The sequence below is a fragment of the Amphiura filiformis genome, chromosome 19, assembly GCF_039555335.1.
Source record: "Amphiura filiformis chromosome 19, Afil_fr2py, whole genome shotgun sequence".
In the NCBI taxonomy this organism is placed as follows: Eukaryota; Metazoa; Echinodermata; class Ophiuroidea; order Amphilepidida; family Amphiuridae; genus Amphiura; species Amphiura filiformis.
In genome coordinates, this window is record NC_092646.1 from 52,658,422 (window position 1) to 52,680,774 (window position 22,353).

General features: G+C 34.1%; 1 protein-coding gene across 1 annotated transcript in view; it reads left to right on the top strand.

Annotated features, from left to right (window-relative positions):
* Nucleotides 1–776: 776 nt before the first annotated feature.
* Nucleotides 777–22,353, top strand: part of LOC140141462 (nuclear receptor subfamily 2 group E member 1-like) — a 46,932-nt gene continuing 25,355 nt past the window's right edge. Inside the window, 1 exon segment of the mRNA XM_072163329.1 lies at nt 777–1,080. Coding sequence (XP_072019430.1) covers nt 975–1,080 — 106 coding nt within the window. The 5' untranslated portion in view covers nt 777–974.

Here is a 22,353-nt window from a genome sequence, read left to right on the forward strand (position 1 = left end):
CACGATCTGCTCCATGGAAGCCAAAGGAGGCATTATTTGAAAATTGAGTTACTATAATTATTATACAAACAATTGGCAATCAGATACTGAAAACACCAAAGGTTTAGCATACTTGGTTCTAAAGTTCTGAAGCTTTGTGTTGCATATTTTCTTATGTATTTTATTGTTTTTGTACTCCATATTTTTGCCTTTATCTCAATTTCAAATTTGCCGCCTTTGGCCACCATGGACCAGATCATGTCACAAATACGCTCGTCCCCGACCCCCCTTCTTAAATTTTAATGCTTCCGCCGCCACCTGCCAATCAGAGCCAAGCATGGTAACGATGCCTTGCATAAATTTTAAAATATCTAGCCTAACAACCACTTAACTTAACAACCACTGAAACATGTTCACTTGAAATCATTATCATCAAACACAGAAAACCCAACCGTATGTAAGAAGACAAAATGCCATAAATTCAATTTTAATTACTACCAAGCAAGCACGTGATCAAAATATAGCCAATCAGAGGCAAGCATTTTAAGCAGACTTTTTTTAGAACCCTCATCACTCAGACACCATCAGTATCGTACCACCTGTATGTTTCTCATATATCTCCCAGTCATAAAACGCACACAACACAAAATCACACAATGACACTGATTTTAAATATCAAAGTTCAACATATGTGATTTATACCAATTATTGCAAATCAGTATTATTTACAGCGTGACAAAATAGATTTCGCGTTTTTTGTTTAATGAGATTATTTGAAAACTTTTGTGAAAAGGGTAAAGAAGTGGCACGTGCCATATTTTGATTTATGGATTCTAAAGAAGTTTTCTGGACCTTTGGTATTTCGAATCTGCTGGTGCGCTCATCAAGACATCCGTAAAAATTCTTCCAAGATTTGAATAAAGTTGGAAATTCCCGATATATATTCAGCGTTTATTTTTGGAAGTTCGCATTCGTCTACTGACTTTGTGCATGAAATGGACGAGGATACAGCTCCGGTAATGATGTCAACGACTCCACCATTACACCATGATGGTCATCATCATCATTCCGCCACACCAACAGGACAAGGACAAAGATCCGGTAAGTGGCATTTTGTTTGTTTATTTGTTTGTTTTATTTTATTGCTTTGTTTCTGTTTTTCGTCTTCGCATATCCTTTTTTTCGTCTCTGTTTTCTAAATTAATGTTTCTCTCACTTTTATGGTCTCTCGATCTTTCTTTCTCCCATTCTCTTCTAAACTTTAATTCCGTTTTTATTCCCATATTTTTTCTCTTCTCTTCTTTTCTTTTTGTTCTGTGCTTTTTCCTTTTCTATTTTTGTTCCTTTTTTTTCGTTTCTTATTTTTTTCCTTTTCCTTCTGTGGTCATTTCTTTTCTGATCTAGTCTCTTCTTTACCTTTTCTTTTTTACTTTCTTTTTTCTTTTCATTTTTTCTTTTCTTTTCTTTTCTTTTCTTCTTTTCATTTCTTTTCTTTTCTTTTCTTTTCTTTTCTTTTCTTTTCTTTTCTTTTCTTTTCTTTTCTTTTCTTTTCTTTTCTTTTCTTTTCTTTTCTTTTCTTTTCTTTTCTTTTCTTTTCTTTTCTTTTCTTTTCTTTTCTTTTCTTTTCTTTTCTTGTTTTCTGTCCTTTCTTTTCTTTCTCTTCTTTTCTTTTTGTTCTGTGCTTTTTCCTTTTCTATTTTTTTTCCTTTTTTTTCCCGTTTCTTATTTTTTTCCTTTTCCTTCTGTGGTCATTTCTTTTCTGATCTAGTCTCTTCTTTACCTTTTCTTTTTTACTTTCTTTTTTTCTTTTCTTCTTTTCTTTTCTTTTCTTTTATTTTCTTTTCTTTTCTTTTCTTTTCTTTTCTTTTCTTTTCTTTTCTTTTCTTTTCTTTTCTTTTCTTTTCTTTTCTTTTCTTTTCTTTTCTTTTCTTTTCTTTTCTTTTCTTTTCTTTTCTTTTCTTGTTTTCTGTCCTTTCTTTTCTTTCTTTTTCCTTTCTTTTGTTTGTCTTGTCTGGTCTTGTCTTGTACATTTTCTCTTTCTTTTCTTTTCATTTTCTTTTCCGTTTTAAGTCCTGTTTTTTTCCTTTCGTTTGTTCATTGAATTCGTTGAAATTTTCTTTGTCTTTTATTAGGCCCTATAATCAATTTGTCGGTTGGTTCCATATTATCCCCTGTATTTTAATACAGGGAGAAAAGGAAGGAGAAATAAAGACAAGATATATATATAGTTAAACTATACTTCCCTTCTTTATTACTCTTTCTTTTTACATTTCTTGAGGGGAGCACGGTGACGGAGCGCAACGGGCTCCGACTTACAAACGGAAGGTTGCGGGTTCGAGCCCGGCGACGCCATCGTGTTGTGCCCTTGAGTAAGGTACTTTATCTCGATTACTCCTCTCCACCCAGGTGTATAAATGGGTACCGGCATACTTATATGCTGGGAAGGTAACAGACTCGCTGTGGAGGAGGTGTAGCGATCCCCCTATAGCAAATACATGGAGGAGTCTAGCCCAATCGCCAATGAAAGAGAGATGGGCACTCCGATCACTGTTTATACAGAATCGTCTCCTTTACCATACTTTTTTTTACCTTGAGCGATGAGCGTCAGTTTTAAAATATCAAAGTTCAGGTTTGAGATAATATGTCTTCGTATTTATAATCTATTCTTGCTCTAGTGACACCTCATTAATTTCCTTTGGATGTCAGAAAAGATACCTTACCATACCTACGCTTATTGTAATAAGTATTAGCATTTTTGGAAATAAATAAATACATGTATAACAGGGTTGTTTAGTGCTAGGTTTTATGCCCCACCAGTGAACAAGTTTGTATTTAAAAAAAAATAATACAGAACTAATTTTTCGGGATTAAAAAAATATTAAACTGTTTTGCCAAATGAAACATAGCTAAATCCTAATCCTTTAGTTAGTCCTAACTGGCAATAAAAGTCAATTTTTAATATTTGGTCAATTTTTGGAAATAAGGGCCAAAAACTTGCGTTTTTAGGGTGTTTTTCGTATGCTGTGACAATCAAGCCCAAAGACCCAAAGCTAATTTCAGTTTATGCAGTCTAATTTTTGGCAAAGACATGTTTCATTCTGATAACCAATCATTTAATTAAAGGAACACAAAAAAGTGAATATTATAGCAAAATTTTGGCATACTCAAGATTTTGAATGCTTAGACTTGTTCCAAGTCTTTGATTTTTGTGACTCGATTGTCAGAAAATATGCCAAAAATGGATGTTTTTGGCTCTTTTTTCAAGAAATTAGTAAAATAGTGATTTTTTTCTTTTATTGCCAGTTAGGACTAATCGTAGTTTTACACACCATTGATGACATCATATGTTTTGACCTGTAATAAATTACAGGTCAAAGGTTATCTTTGCCAGTTGAAAGATCGTTCCAGTTGCATTAATATTTGTTATATTGTATATAGGTTATCAAGGTTCTGTCAGTGAGGAGATTGGTGAAGAATAAGTGTTTTCCATCGACCTTGTCGCATTGTGATTTCAGGATCACAACCTGTTTCAATAGCGACTGTAGCACCAGTAGGCCGAAAACTTTTTGCTGAAAAACCTTTGTTTCCTAAGCCAGCCAACTGAATAGCCTCATTGAGAATACCTGCCACAGTAGCTGCCGTAATAGGTCCATATGGCTGTGACAATGAAAGGAAAACCGGGTTGTCTTTTGGCCTAACACTCTGAGTCACTTCAATGTAATCCTTTAGAGCCCGAACAGGGTTTAACTTTACATCAGGTACAGGCTGCAAGAGAACTTCAAAGCCTGTTCTGCTGGTGTCATTTTTCACACCATGAAACTTGATTTTTGCTGCATTTTCAGTGAATGTGATGTTCTCTGTTGAAAACAGCCACCTTGATGTTTCACATGTGTTTTCATTGAACTGCACTGATTTTGGGGCAATGTCTGAAGGTCTCAGCATAAGAGTAAGGGCCATAAGGGTAATAGTCTTCAACCTAAGTCTTTTCACACACAAATGTTTGTTTTCAGGCCAATCGCAGAATAATGCCGTAAATGGCTTGACTGGCATAACAAGTGATTTAGCCATGGGCTTTTGGGTTGAAGACTTAACGAGTGCAGTAATCAACAATTGAATACAACCCAAATCCAGTGGGTTTTGCACACCTACATTATCAATTAAAAATGTTTGTTTGCATTTTACATTGTTTAATTGTGTGCAAATCAATGGTGTGGATTTAACGTAGGTTTACAAAAACTAAAGGATTGGGATTGAGCTATGTTTCATTTGGCAGAACTTGATAATATTTTTTTAATCCCAAAAAAATAGTGCTGTATTTTTCTGGAATAGAGAGTAGGCCTAATCCTACCCTGGACAATGAGGTGTCACTGAAATTGGAACAGATAATTCGTCAACCAATGTCAACGTTGTCACCGGGCGTTGGTCCTAATTTTTGGAGATACAATTATTGTTGCATCAAAGGACTATTGTCATAAACAAATATTACACAGGTCAGGTGAATTGCCAGCTCTGCGTGTGCTATAGCCATAGGCTTCAACCATAGATTTTAAAATCTATGCTTCAACATAAAGAGAAAATTTTAAACTTGTCGTCTACAGTCGAGTGGGTTATAGTCATGTACTGATGCACAACACTGTGAAATCCAATCACCATATCTGATTCACCTCTGTAGTATTAACGTTAAAAAGGTCGTAAATCCAAAATCTGCCTTCTCTGGTCGTTACAGGAGGACCAGTGCTAGCTATATTATGGGACCAAATAGGGTTCTTTCTACCATAGTCATTCCAATGTATAGGAGCACAATTGCGATAATGTGGAAGACTCGGAAGATTTGTAGATATAAACCCTAACCTTAACCTCAACCATAATTATAAACCTTAACTCTAACCCTAAACCCTTATACCCTAACCCTAAACCATAACCATATTAACCATAAATTTTGACGCCCGCATGTGGGTTTCTGACCAAATTAACTCATATGAGGTTATTACTTTTTCGGTAATTTTACACGGAATTAGGGTTAGGGTTAAGGTTAGGGTTAGTTTAGAGTTAGGATCAGCGTTAGGATTAAGGTTAGGATTAGCTTACACGAAATAATTACATGAAGGATCGACCCATATTTGGCCATTTTAGACTAAATAAAATGTGCCAACTTTTGCGCTCTTAGTACTAATTTGTTCCACTTTTGCACCATATTTCAACTTTTCAATATTATGACAAACTTTTTCGCGCACTTTGTACCATAACTTATGTATAGCCAAAAGGTGCTGGACTCATACTTTAAGAACTTTTTTCCAACCCCGTCAGCAAACCAATTTTTTACGACAAAATCTCGAAACTGGTAGTAGGCCTAATGTTGATTCTTTTGTCATCTTTATTGGTCCCATTATGTTGGTCCTTTTCGTCATTTTGGTCTCGTTACTTTCGTTGCTATTTTACGAACATAGCATCCCAACGAACTTGAGGATATAGATTCATCCAACATTTCCATGGGATATCGTGGATTGATGATTAGGCGCTAAAACGTTAAGAACAATGATTAATAAGAGCACTTGAGCAATTTAGATTCACCCAGACAAAAATCAGAAGGAGGAAAGTGATTCAATATGAAATACCGCGACACACCCGAATGACACACGACGGTGCGGAGGTGACATTTAGTCCTTTTGTCACGGCCACTTATTGTCGCGTGTGACAAGTTATCTAGGGGATTGTATACACAAGTTTTCAGCACGGTTCAAAACAAACACGACAAAAGACTCTTTGTGTGTTCTTGTTACGACACGCGAGTATTTACAATGCAATGTATCCCGAAATGGGCGGGAAATTTTGGCTGGGGCACCAAAGAAAGTTTTCAGTAACTAATAATTTACAACAAACTTTTTTTTTCCAAATGTCAATGTATTGTATTTAAGATTAGGTCTTTATACATTTTTGAACTTTAAATTTTGTTTAAATAGGTAGGCTCCCTATTATTTTGTCAGTCGCGTGGTTGGTACAAAGCGATATACATGGCTCCAATTTTCTTCTCAAATTTATAATTTAATAAGAAGTGGCGCTAATCGTTTTTACTATAATGTGTATATGAAAGATAAAATAAGATATTTTACATGAATTTGTAATTTGTATACTGACAGTATATAAATTATCTACATGTATTTCAATGGGGGGGGCTTCAACTTTGTCAATAATGTTGTTTTATGTTTTTTGTCCAAATGTATCATTTCAGAAATACCTAATGGGACTTTAGTGTATAATGTTGCTGTTTATATTTTGCGTAGTCGTAATTATTTTTCAACAAAAGATTTTTAATTAATGTGCTAAGGTACACGAAAAAAAGAAGGAAAGAAGGAAAGAAAGAAAGAAAGAAAGAAAGAAAGAAAGAACGAAAGAACGAAAGAAAGAAAGAACGAAAGAAAGAAAGCAAAAACGAAAGAAAGAAAGCAAGAAAGAAAGAACGAAAGAAAAAAAAGAAAAAAAGAAAGAAACAGAGAGAGAGAGAGAGAAAGAGCAAAAGAAAGAACAAAAGAAAACTAGAAAACGGAAACAGAATATTTAAATGTACTGACAACTTTGTTAGCATCGTGCGTTTTCCACGTGTCGGATGACCATTAGAATGCCCTGCAAATAAGCCGAGTTTATAATCCTATCGATAGCGACTGATATCAACTGATATAATATGGACGATTATGTGAAAATCAAGTGCATTAAAAAACATTCGCGTCTCGTTAGCAACTATAACTTATAAGTCTAGACAGTTTTAGGCAGAAATATAAGGTAAAATGACAGAATCACACTTGCCATGCTTGCTGTCGAAGTCTAGGTAGCTGCGGAGCTCTATGGAGGAATTAATATCGTAATTTATACGACATTAATTTAAAATAAACGTAACAAATTTTCTATTTAAAAGTGTAGTTCGGTATTCTATCCGTGTATTAGGGCTTTAATTAGTATGAATTATACATAATAACCATATAGGTATATGTCATAAGAGTATTAATTTAAGAAATCATATTTATCCAGGCCGCCTTCTCCATATTTCAACCCGATACTAAACGACTTGTTGTTTTTAACGATCGTTGGTTCGTTGCATATAGCCTGGGAGCATGACCACTGTGACTATTTATATAGTGATATACGAAATTGCATTACCAACTTCTTACATGTATCATACAAGTATGAGTCAAATGTTGTCAAGTTAGGCCGCATAAATTTAATGTTTTGGTTCTCGTCCCCTCCCTCCTCAATTTCTGGGATTTGTCAGATTTTTTTTTTTTTTTTTAGTTTTTTCAAAATTGTTTGGACTTGGGAATACTTTAGGAAAACTTTATACATTATAAATAAATTTATTAGAGAACATGGATCACTTCCAAAACTTTTTGTGGTACTCTATAGGGGGCGTTATCCCTCAGAATCTCACTTAAAAAAATGGCCTCCTCCTTTCCTCGAGCACCGTTGGAAAAGACCGAAAATTACTAACAATGCTAATTTTAAATTGGAAAAAACCTCACTCCCTCATCAATTCATGAAAATCCTCTGGACAAGAACCAAAACATTAATTTTTTTACGGCCTACAAGGAAACGTTTATGCTAAATTTTTAGCGGCCCTGTAAAGAGATGCAGCCGCCGTGTTACACCTTAAAAACCTTGCGTTAGGTTTTAAAGGAGGATTTTGTGATCCTAGGCTCCTAGCATCCTCTTTTTATGATATTTTTCAGAAGATATCCACGAAAAAAGCTTACTCCCAAAATTTCAGTTGATTCCGATTTTGTGTTTGCGAGTTATGCATGATTATATATTACACTGCTCCATAGACAATGTGTTGTAATTTCGTTCTGGTATACCAGAACGAAATTCAAATTTCACGATATCTTTGCTAAACGAATTAATCTGCAAGAAATTTTTGTACATAAACATTATGTAGCCAGAGGTTTCCAGTGATATAAAAATCTCAACTTTTTTTTAGGAAAGTGGGGATGATACTGTGGATCACGAAATGCCCTTTTAAATATAACCCAGAATAAAGTCATATATACTTAAAGATTGATCTGATTTTTAACATCAAGCTTGATGTCTCAAACCTCGGAGCTAAACACAATCTATATATTATTATTGAAATGTTTCGAATACGGCTTGCTTATTCAGGCCTACAAGGCATGAACAAAATTGCCCCCAAACTTATAAAATAAATAGGCTATACCTTAAAAATTCGCTATGCACTATATTATTAAAAACCATATGCTAATTTTGATCGAAACATGAATATTTAATTTAAAGAAAATTTACTTTTTGGACAGTCGATGATTTTTAATCTATATAGCAGAAAACACGAAATCAGTTAGCTGCATAGGTAAGGAGCCCTCGGACTTTATCCACAGATATTGGAACACACTGACTGACGGCATAAGCTGTATCAACAGCCACGTACATCGTTAATTGCCTCCAAGTTTTGAGTCAATTTTGAAAATCGAAAATATACGTTTGATGTTGATGCATATTTTTGCGGTTATACTTCAGTCAATCAGCTTAAAGTTAAACATGGAAATTAAATTGGCATAACGATTCGGCTTCTTCGTGTGATCATGATGGAAGTTTACATGGCAAAAAATCATGATATTTATTATTTTTCTTTGTTGTACAATATGAAAAGAAAAAAAGAAAAGACAAATCTGAAATAGATATAATTTTACTATTCATTTGTGGTAAAAAAGTATTTCCGTCTATTCTCGGAAACATATTATTGAAAAAATCCCTTTGTGGAAGAAGCGCGCTATTTAATGTAGGCCTACTAAATATGATTTATATGATTTAACTGGGCTATTCTAGTTGAAATCCCCCCCTATGGAAGACATATCCTTATTACCCCACACAGGGGGTGTAGATTTCAAATGGAGTCACTTATTCAGGTAACCCCATTTGAAATTCACACTCCCTGTGTGGAAGAATACCGTAGGTCATGTCTTCCATAGGGGGTTTGGATTTTAACTGGAACAGCCGAGTGTTAAATGACACCTGTTGGGGCGAATTAATTCTATCATTACTCCCTTTCACTGTGACTCCCCTTTTGTAGCATTCATGTAGGCCTGTTATGCATACGTGTCATAACAATATGCGATAGAAAAGACGTATTGTCACCGTACTGTAAAGAAAGAAAGAAAAGCGGTAATAAACATGATAGAAAACATGAAATGTTGGTCAAATTCATACAAATTCACAATCATTATTTTTTACCTGATCATTCTTCAAAATCATTAAATAAGCATATGAAGCTGTCAACTCAATCATTTATGTTCCGTGGATGTACCTGTATTTGATTTTTTACGATACGCCGAATTTACTTTAAAGCACAGATATTGGAACACTGTGTTTTATAATGTACGATATCTGTCCAATTTTAATTTTGTTATTCTTTACCCAAAATGCTGAAATAGTATATATTAGTAATAACTGCCGGGAAGGGTTTATGTCACTTTTTAGCTAAAATACCAAGATAAGGTGAAAGAAACCACACTGGCTATTTTAACACGCGGAGTTCTAGGGGGGGGGGGGACTTTATGTCAAAATTGCCCTGTATGGGGGGGGGGGAGAGACTTTATGTCAAAATTGCTTTGTTGACCTACAAACTCAACAAATTTGCCTGATTCCATTTAGGTGTAAGATGGGACATGTGTAAACAATACAAATATGCCAAAACAATCAGGTTTGAAAAAAAATTAACCAATTTCATATTATAAAATCGTACATTCAAACAATATATCATAATGTCAAAAGATGAACATTTATAATAGACAGTGTGCTCTAATACCATAAATATGCATTATTTGACAAATAAAATAACGACGATTGTCTATGTTGACGATTTTCATTATCTTAATCAATATATTATTGAAAAATAAGGGTGGTGCAATAATTATGTGTACCCGGGGGTGAATTCTCAAATGGTCTGCCAAAAATCGCTTGCCCCCCTTTGGCCGTGCCAAAAATCTTTGCCCCCCCTTTCGACGTGCCAAAAAACCTTTGCCCCCCCCCTTTTGACGTGCCAAAAAATCTTTGCCCCCCCCCCCTTTACACATGCAAGATTTTGGGGAACCGAATTTAAAACCTTAAATTGTCTTAACATATAATGCGAGCGCAGCGAGCAGGAAATTTTGCATATTTGAACGTGTTCGTAACATTTTCCTACGCCTTTTAGGGCGTAATATAGAAACGGTGCCCAAAATATCTGTGCCAAAAATTGCTTGCCCCCCCTTTCGACCTGCCAAAATCGATTGACCCCCCCTTTCGACCTGCCAAAAATGCTTGCCCCCCTTTGGCCTGCCAAAAATCTTTGCCCCCCTATAATTCACCCCGGGGTACACATAATTATTGCACCACCCCTAACACTTTGATGTTTTGCAAAAGTTCATTATACAAATCATAAACTTGCTTGGTTTATTGTTGTTAATGAGTTATGTACGTTTTACAAAAATGTTGTTGTTTCAGCCCTCTTTACAACATAACTCAAGAACCGCAGAACCTATATACAAAACTTTACTGCATTTTTGAATTCTTCTACACACTTGCTATGAAATGATCAATGCAATTTTTGCCAAAGCTCACTACCATTCGCAAGATGCTGTGAACTACCAAATCGCAACAGTTTGAAATAGTAGCTAACCTTAAGTTGATTTTGTTTCATGACGTAATGTATTTCAAATGACCACCGTTTACTCTCGGTTTACATGATTTTGATTTGATTTTAAGATTTACATTATGATGTCCATAAATTATTATGAAGTCCAATTAATTAAAGTAGTGAGATTCCCAAAGAGAAAAGCTTAGAAATCCTAAAATCAATGACACTCCGAAATCATGGGAATAGTCACACTCTCTGTACTTGTGAGTGTTAAATTTGTTCAATTTCGAGACAAACTGGTATGTGTTTTATACTTTTTATACTTAATAGTGAGATTACCAAAGAGAAAAGCTTAGAAATCTTAAAATCAACGACACTCCAAATCATGGGAATAGTCACACATCCTGTACTTATGAGTGTTAAATTTGTTCAATTTCGAGACAAACTATATACCTCGTGTTTTATAATTTTATACTTAATAGTGAGATTACCAAAGAGAAAAGCTTAGAAATCTTTAAATCAACGACACTCCAAATCATGGGAATAATCACACTCTATACTTATGAGTGTTAAATTTGTTCAATTTCGAGACAAATCGACATTCAAACACCATAAGCATCAGTTTTAATTGTTTTTCTTAATTATTGATTATATTAGTCAATAATTATTCATCGATATCAGCTGTGATCAGAACACGTACGTGTTAATGCGACATCGTGGGAAAGAAGTGTACTATTGAAGCATGCAATGAGAATGTGACTCTGCTTTTGTTTTTAATTAAGGTGGTACTATTAACACCCCTGATAAATGTTGTGACTAATTTTGCATTTTCTCAAAAATAACTACACACTGGTAACAAAAGTTATGTCTATTTAAGGCAAAGAATCCAATTACTTCAATGAATTCAATACAAGATTATGATTCATTATGTTAAGAAATGAGGTACATTCTAGCAGTACCTCTTTTCTTATCATAAATAACGTACCGCTTGTCTTGAGTCACTGACATTCCAGTGTAGTAACTGGATTCCTTGCCCATATAATATACATAACTTCTGTTACCAGTGTGTTATTAGTTTTTGAGAAAAATGCAAAAATAGCCACAAATTTATCAAGGGTGTACTGTAGTACCACCTTAAAATCGCTTAGGCCTAATTGTTTCTTCGTGATTCGTACGCATGGATATGTGTAAACGGACACATAAGGTTCCAGATTTATGCGCGCATTTTCGTGTTAAAATGCGCCCATTTAGCCATTTCTTTTGATATAGTCACTTTTAGCATTAATGTCTACTGAACAGGTTCAACAAACATTCAATTTGAATACAGTCATTATTCATTTTTGCTCATATCTTTAGTTTTTGTTGGAGTGATTCTGCTTTTTCTTTTTTTTTTTTTTTTTTTTTTTTTTTTTTTTTTGGCATTTTACATAATTTTTAATTATTTGTGTTTATATCTGCATGCTTCAATATAAGCCATCTAAAGTAAATAAATGATATTTTGTGGTCACTTTAGGAGGAGGGAAGGGAGGAGGGAGGGGAGGGTGGACAAAGGATGAGGAGAGTGGACAAGGGAGGAAGGAGAAGGAGGAGATGGGTGCAGGAGGGAGGAGGATGGAGGGGGAAGAAGTAGGACTTGTAGGATGGTGGATTAGAGAAGACGAGGGAGGAGGTGGAGGTGGATGGAGGAGGAGGGTGCAGGAGGGAGGAGGAGGGAGGAGGGTGGATAAAGGATGAGGAGTGTGGACAAGGGAGGAAGGAGAAGGAGGGAGAAGGGTGCAAGAGGGAGCGGGAAGATGGAGGAGGAAGAAGTAGGAGGGTGGACTAGAGAAGACGAGGGAGGAGGAGGAGGTGGATGGCGGAGGAGGAGGGTGCAGGAGGGAGGAGGAGGGAGGAGGGTGGATAAAGGATGAGGAGTGTGGACAAGGGAGGAGGAGGGAGGAGGGTGGATAAAGGACGAGGAGTGTGGACAAGGGAGGAAGGAGAAGGAGGGAGAAGGGTGCAAGAGGGAGGAAGATGGAGGAGGAAGAAGTAGGAGGGTGGACTAGAGAAGACGAGGGAGGAGGAGGGAGGAGGAAGGAGGACGAATATGGGAAGAAGAAGAGAAAAATACATACACATCTGTTTTCCATTTTATTCAAAGAAGGGAAATAGAGCAAAACAAAGCTCCCTTTTAAGCATTGTGGGGACAAAAATGATATCAATCGGCTGGTAGCGTACATATTTCAATTAAACACTCATTAACCCAGTTTTAGCATTATTTCGTACCATACGTTAACTTTCTTTGACAAGCTATTTTAGGATTAGTTAAAAACAAGTAAAAATGGTTAAGTCTGGTATGACATATTTAACCTTTATTATTTTAAGTTGGCAGAGGATTCTACCACAATCGTGATAATAGTTATACAATGCCAATTTACAGCTGTTAAATGTTTTGAATTGAATCAGTTATTATGATCATTATTAGGCTTAAAACTGAAAAGAAATGCTATAACACATGGTTTAAGTACTATTGAGGTTTATATCTATTATGAATTTCTAGAATTTCTGCTTTTTCGATAATACAAAATTGAACCCAACTGATGTGGCATGACGGATGACGTCCATTGTAAATCGTAACAATTGAACCTATACATTTCCAATAGTTGTCAGGTTTCACAGCACTGTCTTTATTAGACGCTGCAAAAATTCGCTGTGTGATTACACTGCGACGCTTGGGTTATATACGCACCTGCGAGTTAGGCGTGAAACATCTTACTGTCGCCCGCGGTGCTCGCGGTGAAAGTACGTTTTGAATAGTGCAACGAAACACCAAGTCACTCCTTGGTGCACTTGGTGATGGGGTAAAATGATGGGATAAGAAGATGAAGATATTGCACTTTACGCTTTTACAGCTTCCCAACTTTCAAGTTTATTATATTTGCTTCATGGTGGTTTTAATATTCGAATATTGAGAAGCGTATAGGATGAGAAGTTGGTCTTAATGAAGGAGGAGGAGAAGGAGGAGGAGGAGAAGGAAGAGGAGGAAAAATATAAGAAATAAGAACAAGAAGCAGAAGTAGTAGAAGAAGCAGAGATGAAGAAGACGAAGAGAAGATAATGAAGAGTAGAAGAAGATGATTATGACGAGAAGGAAGTAGAAGAAGAAGAAGAAAAAGAAGAAGAAGGAGAAGAAGAGGAGGAGGAGAAGCACATGCGATGAAGAAGAAGAAGAAGATGGAGGAGGAGGAGGAGGAGGAGGAGGAGGAGGAGGAGGAGGAGGTGGAGGAGAAGAAGAAGAAAGGCGAGGAGGAAGAACAAGATAAGAAATAAGAACAAGAAGCAGAAGTATAAGAAGCAGAAAAAACGAGATGAAGAAGACGAAGAGAAAAAGAAGAACAGAAGAGGATGATTATGACGAGAAAGAAGAAGAAGAGGAGCACATGCGACGAAGAAGAAGAAGAAGAAGAAGAAATATGGAAAAGACGACGAGAAGATAAGAATAATAACAAAGACACGAAAAAGAAAAAGGAAAGAACAAAACGCAAAACTAAAGCTGGTGAGATGAAGACGAGGAAAGGAAGATATATCATTATTGTTTTAGATCGACAACTTTGTAAGCAATGCACGTTTTCCGCGTATCGGGTGACCATTTAAAAGCCTGTATAGTGATGACTATCTGCAACTTTAATAATAAGTATTCAGCGACTGGCGGTTAATTGCTTTTACCAGTGTGATCAAATTTCGAATGGTGGTTATCAGAGCATAGCAGGCAACTTTTGAAAATAATTATAACATAACGTTAGTTTTTAGTTCGTTGAAAAAATGATAAAGAATGAGATCTTCCTAAAAATAAGTCTAAACGTGCAAAAAATTGCATTTATTTGTTAAAAGCTTATAACTTTTTAACAAGTTCACGTCAACTTTTTAATAACAGTATCATGATGTGAATGAAACAAAATATGACGACATGATGAGCGTGAGCGTGGGAACGTCCTTCGAAGTGATGAAGTTATCGATATTTACCAATAATTATCGATAAATCACAGATGACAAACAAGTCTGCAGCCGTTTACTTATCGATATATCGATAGAAATCACAGATGATGAGCGACTTCATCGTGGGAAAAGGAAACAGAAGTAAATAAAATGATTTTTTCACATTTGCGTGTGATGTCATTTGGGCGCGGTTTCTAAAATTGTGGCTAAAGAAATTCACAATTCCAAAATAATAACGCTATTTACCGGTATAGACAATAGATGAAATGTATAAATGTTAAAAATAATACAAAATAAATGTATATATGAAATGAGTTTGTGGTTGGTAATAATAATCAGATATCGCTATATAGTTTATTTGTAATTTTCGTTCAAATAATCTATCATTTGTCCAATAAAAACATATTAATTTATCAATTAATCATTTGTTCAAATATTCTTTTATTATTTATTTATTTATTTATTTATTTATTTATTTATTTATTTATTTATTTATTTATTTATTTATTTATTTATTTATTTAATTATTTATTTATCTATTTATTTGTTTGTTTTTTTACTCATTTATTTATTTATTTTTGCATTTATTCGTTTATTTATTTATTATTTACTTATTTATTTAGTTAGTTAGATATTTATTTATTTATTTATTTATTTATTTATTTATTTATTTATTTATTTATTTATTTATTTATTTATTTATTTATTTACTATTTATTATAGTTATTAATCTATTTACTAAATTACATAACTTTTATTATTAATTTCATTATAATTTACAAGCTTTGCAAAGACTAATTTTACAGATAAATAATAACAAAAAATTCATGACATAATTAATTTAAATAAGTGTACATTGCAATGAACAATCAATTATAGTTATTATGATTGAATGGTTGACCTGGCCGATTTACTCCAACGAACCGTAACCGTATTGTCTGTCATAGGGGCAGTCGTACGTGAAATGACAAAATTGGGTTATCAATGGCCAGTGGTCACGGGCCCGGTCACGGGTTAGGAAACGGAATCCCATTTGTCTCAAACACAACATGTTTAATCACTCTCTAAATGTAATTAAATAAATGTAACTCTTGAAGAGCCATTTTATTATTTATTTATTTATTTATTTATTTATTTATTTATTTATTTATTTATTTATTTATTTATTTATTTATTTATTTATTTATTTATTTATTTATTTATTTATTTATTTATTTATTTATTTATTTATTTATTTATTTATTTATTTATTTATTTATTTATTTATTTATTTATTTATTTAAATTCAATCATAAATGACATTTAATTCCCCATAGAACAACAATATTAAGTGGCTAAGATTTTAAGCGAGTTTTCTTTCATTGTTACCTCATTAGTTTGGCTTAAATTGACCAGAAAACTTTCCTGACAGTTGTTAAGTATTTTATAATTAAATTTTACTCAATTATAGCCTATTATGATAATCCAAATAGCATGCTTTAGAGAATAGGCCATACAGTTCCTAGAATTCTCGGTACTATAATACATAACAGGTATTTATAGCACTTGCCACTTTTACCAATAAGTTCCCAGAATTCTCGCTCGCGACTCATTTCTGTCGCTCCATAAATAATGTGGATGTTAACAAGGAAGGCACGTTACCTTTTGTCTGTGATTCATGCTCTTCACCCAGCAAACACAAAACGTTTTCGACATTTCGCAAAAGAATATAAAAGGTTACCAGAAATCGTTTTAATGTCGGGTTATGTAACATTAAAAACATTTTTTGAAAACAAACTGCAAATATTTTCACATATTGTTATTTTTAAATAACATTAATGTTATTAATGTTATTTTTAAATAACTTAAAAGTGTTGACAAAATATTTGGCAAAAGATTATTTCCAAAAATAGTTTACAATAACATTTCGAAAACATTTTAAAAATATTGTTGTAGTGTGTTTTCATACAAAACGTTTCAAAATGTTTTCATGACCTTTGTATAACCCGACACTTTTAAATGTTATCAAAACGTTTTTACCTAAACCAAAACCCAAAATATAACTTGTTTAAAACGTTTTAAAACGTTTTTGTGTTTGCTGGGCAGCTTATCAGCATGATAAGTCAGATTCGGGCCGGGGATGGCCTTTTGTGAAGATCAATCAGCCCAAATTGGGTATTATTTTGGGTGCTTTTTGTGAAAATTGATATACTGATAAGTTGTAATAACAGTAAATAAATTGATATACTGATAAGTTGTAATAACAGTAAAATGTAGGTCTAGAGAATCAATGTCACCATCCAAAGTCTGCGTAGCATGTCCCCTACAAAACTGTTGGAAGACCTCGCCATCAATATATTAAAATTGCTGAAAATGTACCCCCAAACCGTCACGGCACATGATGATCACATCACCTTTGGTCATTTTTAAAAAGGCATTCTGCTTTAATACACATAAAATAATAATCTATTTCATGTTGATATTATACAAAGAAATATAATAAGCCAAATTGATGAAAGCTTCCTCTCGGTAAAGCAATCATGGTTTGTGAGAAATTTGAAGTTAATCAAGCCAAATTGATGTTTAATCCCAAACATTTTGTTATTACGCGCCTCACGAAAACTTGGTAGCATTTCCCATGCGTTAACCCTCTACGCTAAGACTATGCAGGAGTCGCGTGCAGACAAGGTTCAAATTGTCTGTAAAAATTTGGAATTGGCATGAAAAATGCATTAAAATAAGTACCAGCAAGCTTTTTATTAGTTCAGTGGTTTTTAAGATATTTCTTGATAATATTTTGAGAGACATATCTCAGACTTTTTATGTTGAAGCCTATGCTAGCATGTAGAGATTAATATCTGAATGTTTTTGAATGTAGTAAGCCCCTTTTGTTTTAAACGCTGTTCTCATACAAACAATAGTTATGATATTATGATATTGCGCCAAATCGATGTTTGTTTAATTGAGAATTAAAAAGGAACAAAAGACAATAGTGATTCGCTGTCATGCAGACTCTGGTTGGGCAATTCCAGTTGAAATCCATACACCCCCTATAGATGCCATGACCTTGGTCTTCCACATCTGCAGGGAGTGAATTTCAAATTATGTTACCTGGATAGGTGACTCCAATAGAAGTCTACAACCCCTATGTAGATTATTAAGGTCATGTCTTCCACAGGGGGTGTATGTTTTCAACGGGAATAGCCCAATCATCATGCAGACTCTGGGACGAGCCGTTGGTTGGGCAATTCCAGATGAAATCCATACACCCCCTATATATGCCATGGGTTTGATCTTCCACACATGCAGGGGGTATGAATTTCAAATGAGGCTACCTGAATGGGTGACTCCAATAGAAATATACAACCCCTATGTGGATATTAAGGTCATGTCTTCTACAAGGGGGTGTGGATTTCAATGGGAATAGCACAATTTCCACACATAAGACTGTAGTAACCTTCCCACGCTTTAAGAATAACTTATTGATGCGAAAATGTTTTGCAAAATGTGCGCATTAATTAATGTTGTAGAACATTTATGTACTGTTATACTAACACGCAATTAAATAGCGATAAGGACAATTATCGAGCAATAAAATAATTAGTGATTTCAATGATTAATGCTATATAGTCTGCAACTCTGCATACCTTCCTCGAGTCAGTAATTCAGATATTGTTGTTCATTCTATCCCTAATGTAATAATTAGAAGAATATAAAAGTATACATTTTCAGGAAGGAAATGATGCAAGGAATCCAATTAGTATAACAGATCCCTGCACAAATTAACAGTTTTTGAGAAAATCTCAAAATTTGGTTTTACTTTACTGACTCGAGGAAGGTATACAGACTATTATTAGCATCATGTCTAACTGTTGAAAAGTTCATTGTCTGTTGGATAACACTACCGTATTCATATTTACACGTGGGTGCATTATCACATGCCTATACCTTATATCGTACTCTCAACCATTCTTGGTCACCCGACAAGTGGAAAACGCACATTGCTCACAAAGTTGTATGCCCGGGGTTGTATAGCCTACATTTAAAACAAGATTTTTTCTTTGTCAATTCCTTCTTCGTTTTTTTTCTTTTTCTTTCTTTCTTTTTTCTTTCTTTCTTTCTTTCTTTCTTTCTTTCTTTCTTTCTTTCTTTCTTTCTTTCTTTCTTTCTTTCTTTCTTTCTTTCTTTCTTTCTTTCTTTCTTTCTTTCTTTCTTTCTTTCTTTCTTTCTTTCTTTCTTTTTTCTTTTTTCTTTCTTTCTTTCTTTCTTTCTTTTTTTTTTTTCTTTCGTTCGTTCGTTCTTTCTTTCTTTCTTTCTTTTTTCTTTCTCTCTTTCTTTCATTCGTTCTTTCTTCTTTTCTTTCTTTCGTTCGTTCGTTCGTTCGTTCTTTCTTTCTTTCTTTCTTTCTTTCTTTCTTTCTTTTTCGTTTTCGTTCGTTCGTTCTTTCTTTCTTTCTTTCTTTCTTTCTTTCTTTCTTTCTTTCTTTCTTTCTTTCTTTTTTTCTTTCTTTCTTTCTTTCTTTCTTTCTTTCTTTCTTTCGTTTTTTTTCTTTCTTTTTTTCTTTTTTTTTTTTTCTCTTATTTTCGTTCTTTCGTTCTTTTCTTTCGTTCTTTCTTTCTTTCTTTCTTTCTTTCTTTCTTTCTGTGATTTATTTATTTATTTATTTATTTATTTATTTATTTATTTATTTATTTATTTATTTATTTATTTATTTATTTATTTATTTATTTATTTATTTATTTATTTATTTATTTATTTATTTATTTATATACTTTTTCATTATCTATTTATTTAGTTGATACAATACTAGATATACACGTAAGCGTACACCGAATTTAAAAGTGCTTCGACTTCCAACAATTTTAATATATGCAATTTAATTATTTTCTTACAAATGTTCCCATTTTAATTAGGGTATGCCTCACATTTTCGATGACTTTTTTTTATAAAACTTTAATCTCATGCTCAGAAGCATGATATTAAATCAATTCACACATGTGTGTCGCTTTTAATAGATTATAATACAGTTTAAAATATAAACCATACGTTATATTCGGACAACATTAACGCGGCACACATCACTGCACTTACCCATCATGCCCATGCCGATGTAATCCCAAGGTTTAGGAAACCGTTCTTAATGATTGCTAAGCATAAAATGTTGCTTCTTATTAAAACAATAATGTTTGAAATTATATGACGATTTAATTATTGCCCAAATTCCCATGACGGTCAGGGCTAGATACAAGTCGTAAGAGTGTATTATATTTTAGATACATTTTTATATGTGATTTTCAAATTTCCTACTTAATACTAGTAGTATAAGCACTATATTAAGAGAATACAAACCCGTCCATTTTTAAAGTATTGTCTAAAGTGTGTATCAAACAAAGTCACACACACAAATCGAAGAAGGAATTAAAAAGAAAAAATCTTGTTTTGAATGTACATACAACTTTGTGAGCAATGTGCGTTTTCCAAGTGTCGGGTGACCAAGAATGGTTGAGAGTACGATAAGGTATAGGCAGTGATCTGCACCCACGTGTAAATATGAATACGGTAGTGCGCTTAAGGTGGTACTACACCCCTGTTGTAAATTTGTGACTATTTTTGCATTTTTCTCAAAAACTAATAACACACTGGTAACAAAAGTTATGTATATTATAGGGGCAAGGAATCCAATTACTACACTGGAATTTCAGTGACCCCAGACAAGCGGTTCGTTATTTATGATAAGAAAAGAGGTACATCCTAGCGGTACCTTATTTCTTATCATAAATAATTAAACTGTTGCGATTTGGAAGTTCACAGCATGGTAATGAGCTTTGGCAAAAATTGCATTGATCATTTCGTAGCGAGTGTGTATCACATTATAGTCTTGTAGGTTCTGTGGTTCTTGTGTTATGTTGTAAAGAGGGCTGAAACAACAACACCTTTGTAAAACGTACATAACTCATTAACAACAATAAATCAAGCAAGTTTTACGATTTGTAGAATGAACTTCTGCAAAGCATCAAGGTGTTATTTATCAATAATATATTGATTTAGACAATGAAAATCGATCTTTTTGGTTGCATCGACCAACAATACTGAGTCAACCATTAAAAGGCGCTTCTTTTATCCCTAGAACTACGAAGCCCCCCCCCTAAGATTTGTTATCCGTCATAAAAAAAAACCGCACGCGTTTACGCCCAAACGACCTAAGCTAATCTTAGAAACATCATTTGCGATCATTTTGGTGATAAAATTGTCACCCCAGCACCTTACCCGGGGGTAGGACCGGTCATCAAAGATGAACAGGGGGGGGTGAGACCCCAATGATTTTCCTTTCGCTCTCGTGAAATTGTTTCAAGAGCTACTGACTTTTTACTTATTAGTTAGGGGGAAATAGTCATTTCCTTTAATATTTAGCAGAAATTTGCCTATATAGTTTTGTACATAGCCATAATTTCCCAAATTTGCATGGGAATGTTTGTACTTATTTTGTATCATTGGATAAAGAAGACGCATAGCTATACATTAGTTACCATATATAACGTTATATGATGTTTATAATTGAAAATTAAGGGGTCGCAACAACCCCCTCTTCGTAGTTGGTGTTACTATATATGGCTCAGTAGTTCTAGGCTAGGGTCTGTGCTGGGCCTGGGAACGTGACATTTCCAGCTATCCATGGCCTTGCAGATGACAGACAAGGTCACGACCATCTAACCGTGACCACTATGATACAATAATTAATATCAATAACTTTGATAACTTTAGAGAGCCACTAGACCATACGACATTATACATGCTGTTGATAAAATCTTTTTGGATCACTCACGGTTTGCACACTCACGAGTGCAATTTATGTTAACGCCCTGCATGGGTGCTAACCATAGGCTTTAACATAAAAAGTCCCAAGTTTTGAGATATTTTCTCAAAATATAAGGAGCTATCTTAAGAACCACTGAACCAATACTAGGCTTGTTTGTACTCATTTTGATGCATTTTTTATGCTGATTCCAAATATGGTCATGAAAATTTTCAATTCTGAAATTTTTGAATTTCTAACAAAAACTGAAACATGTCTGCAGTCGACACCCGCGTGGAGGGAGTTCATGTTATTCCACAAATTAGTACTCTTATTAAATATATAGTCGTGCTTTTTTGTAATTAATGAATCATTTTGTGATTTACAATGAACTTATGAACTTGTGTATTTATTCTGATTTGGTAATTTTCTTGAATAAATCAACCAAATTATAAACTTGGTTGAGGTTGGTGTCTAGGGTGTGCGCTCTTGAAGCAGCAAAGTCCCTGAATTGTTGTTAAATGGTGTTGTGCCTGTGCGTAGCGCACTATAAATCACTGCGGGTTTTTTTTACAAATCCCTGTATACAATAGCTACCAAGCGTAATGCTTCTAGATCTGTCTTTAATTAAAAAAATCTCAAACCCATGTCAGATATAAAGTCACAAACAACAACAATAACGAAAATATACCAATGACATACAGTAAAAACAAATATATAGCATTAGGTGTATTTAAAAACTGGTCAACAACACTCACTTTTTGAACGAATATTTCAGAGAAACCATTCTCCGTCATCAGTGGTGTAATTGGTAGACTGTGACTGATGATTCTCCAGTGTTTTTAGATGTTGTTGAATGTCCTTTTTGTCCTTTGTGATAAGAATCATCAGTCAGTATACCAACAACATTACACCGCTGATGACGGAGAATGGTTTCTCTGAAATATTCGGTTCAAAAGTGAGTGTTGTTGACCAGTTTTAAAATATACCTTTGATGTCTATTCCCAACACG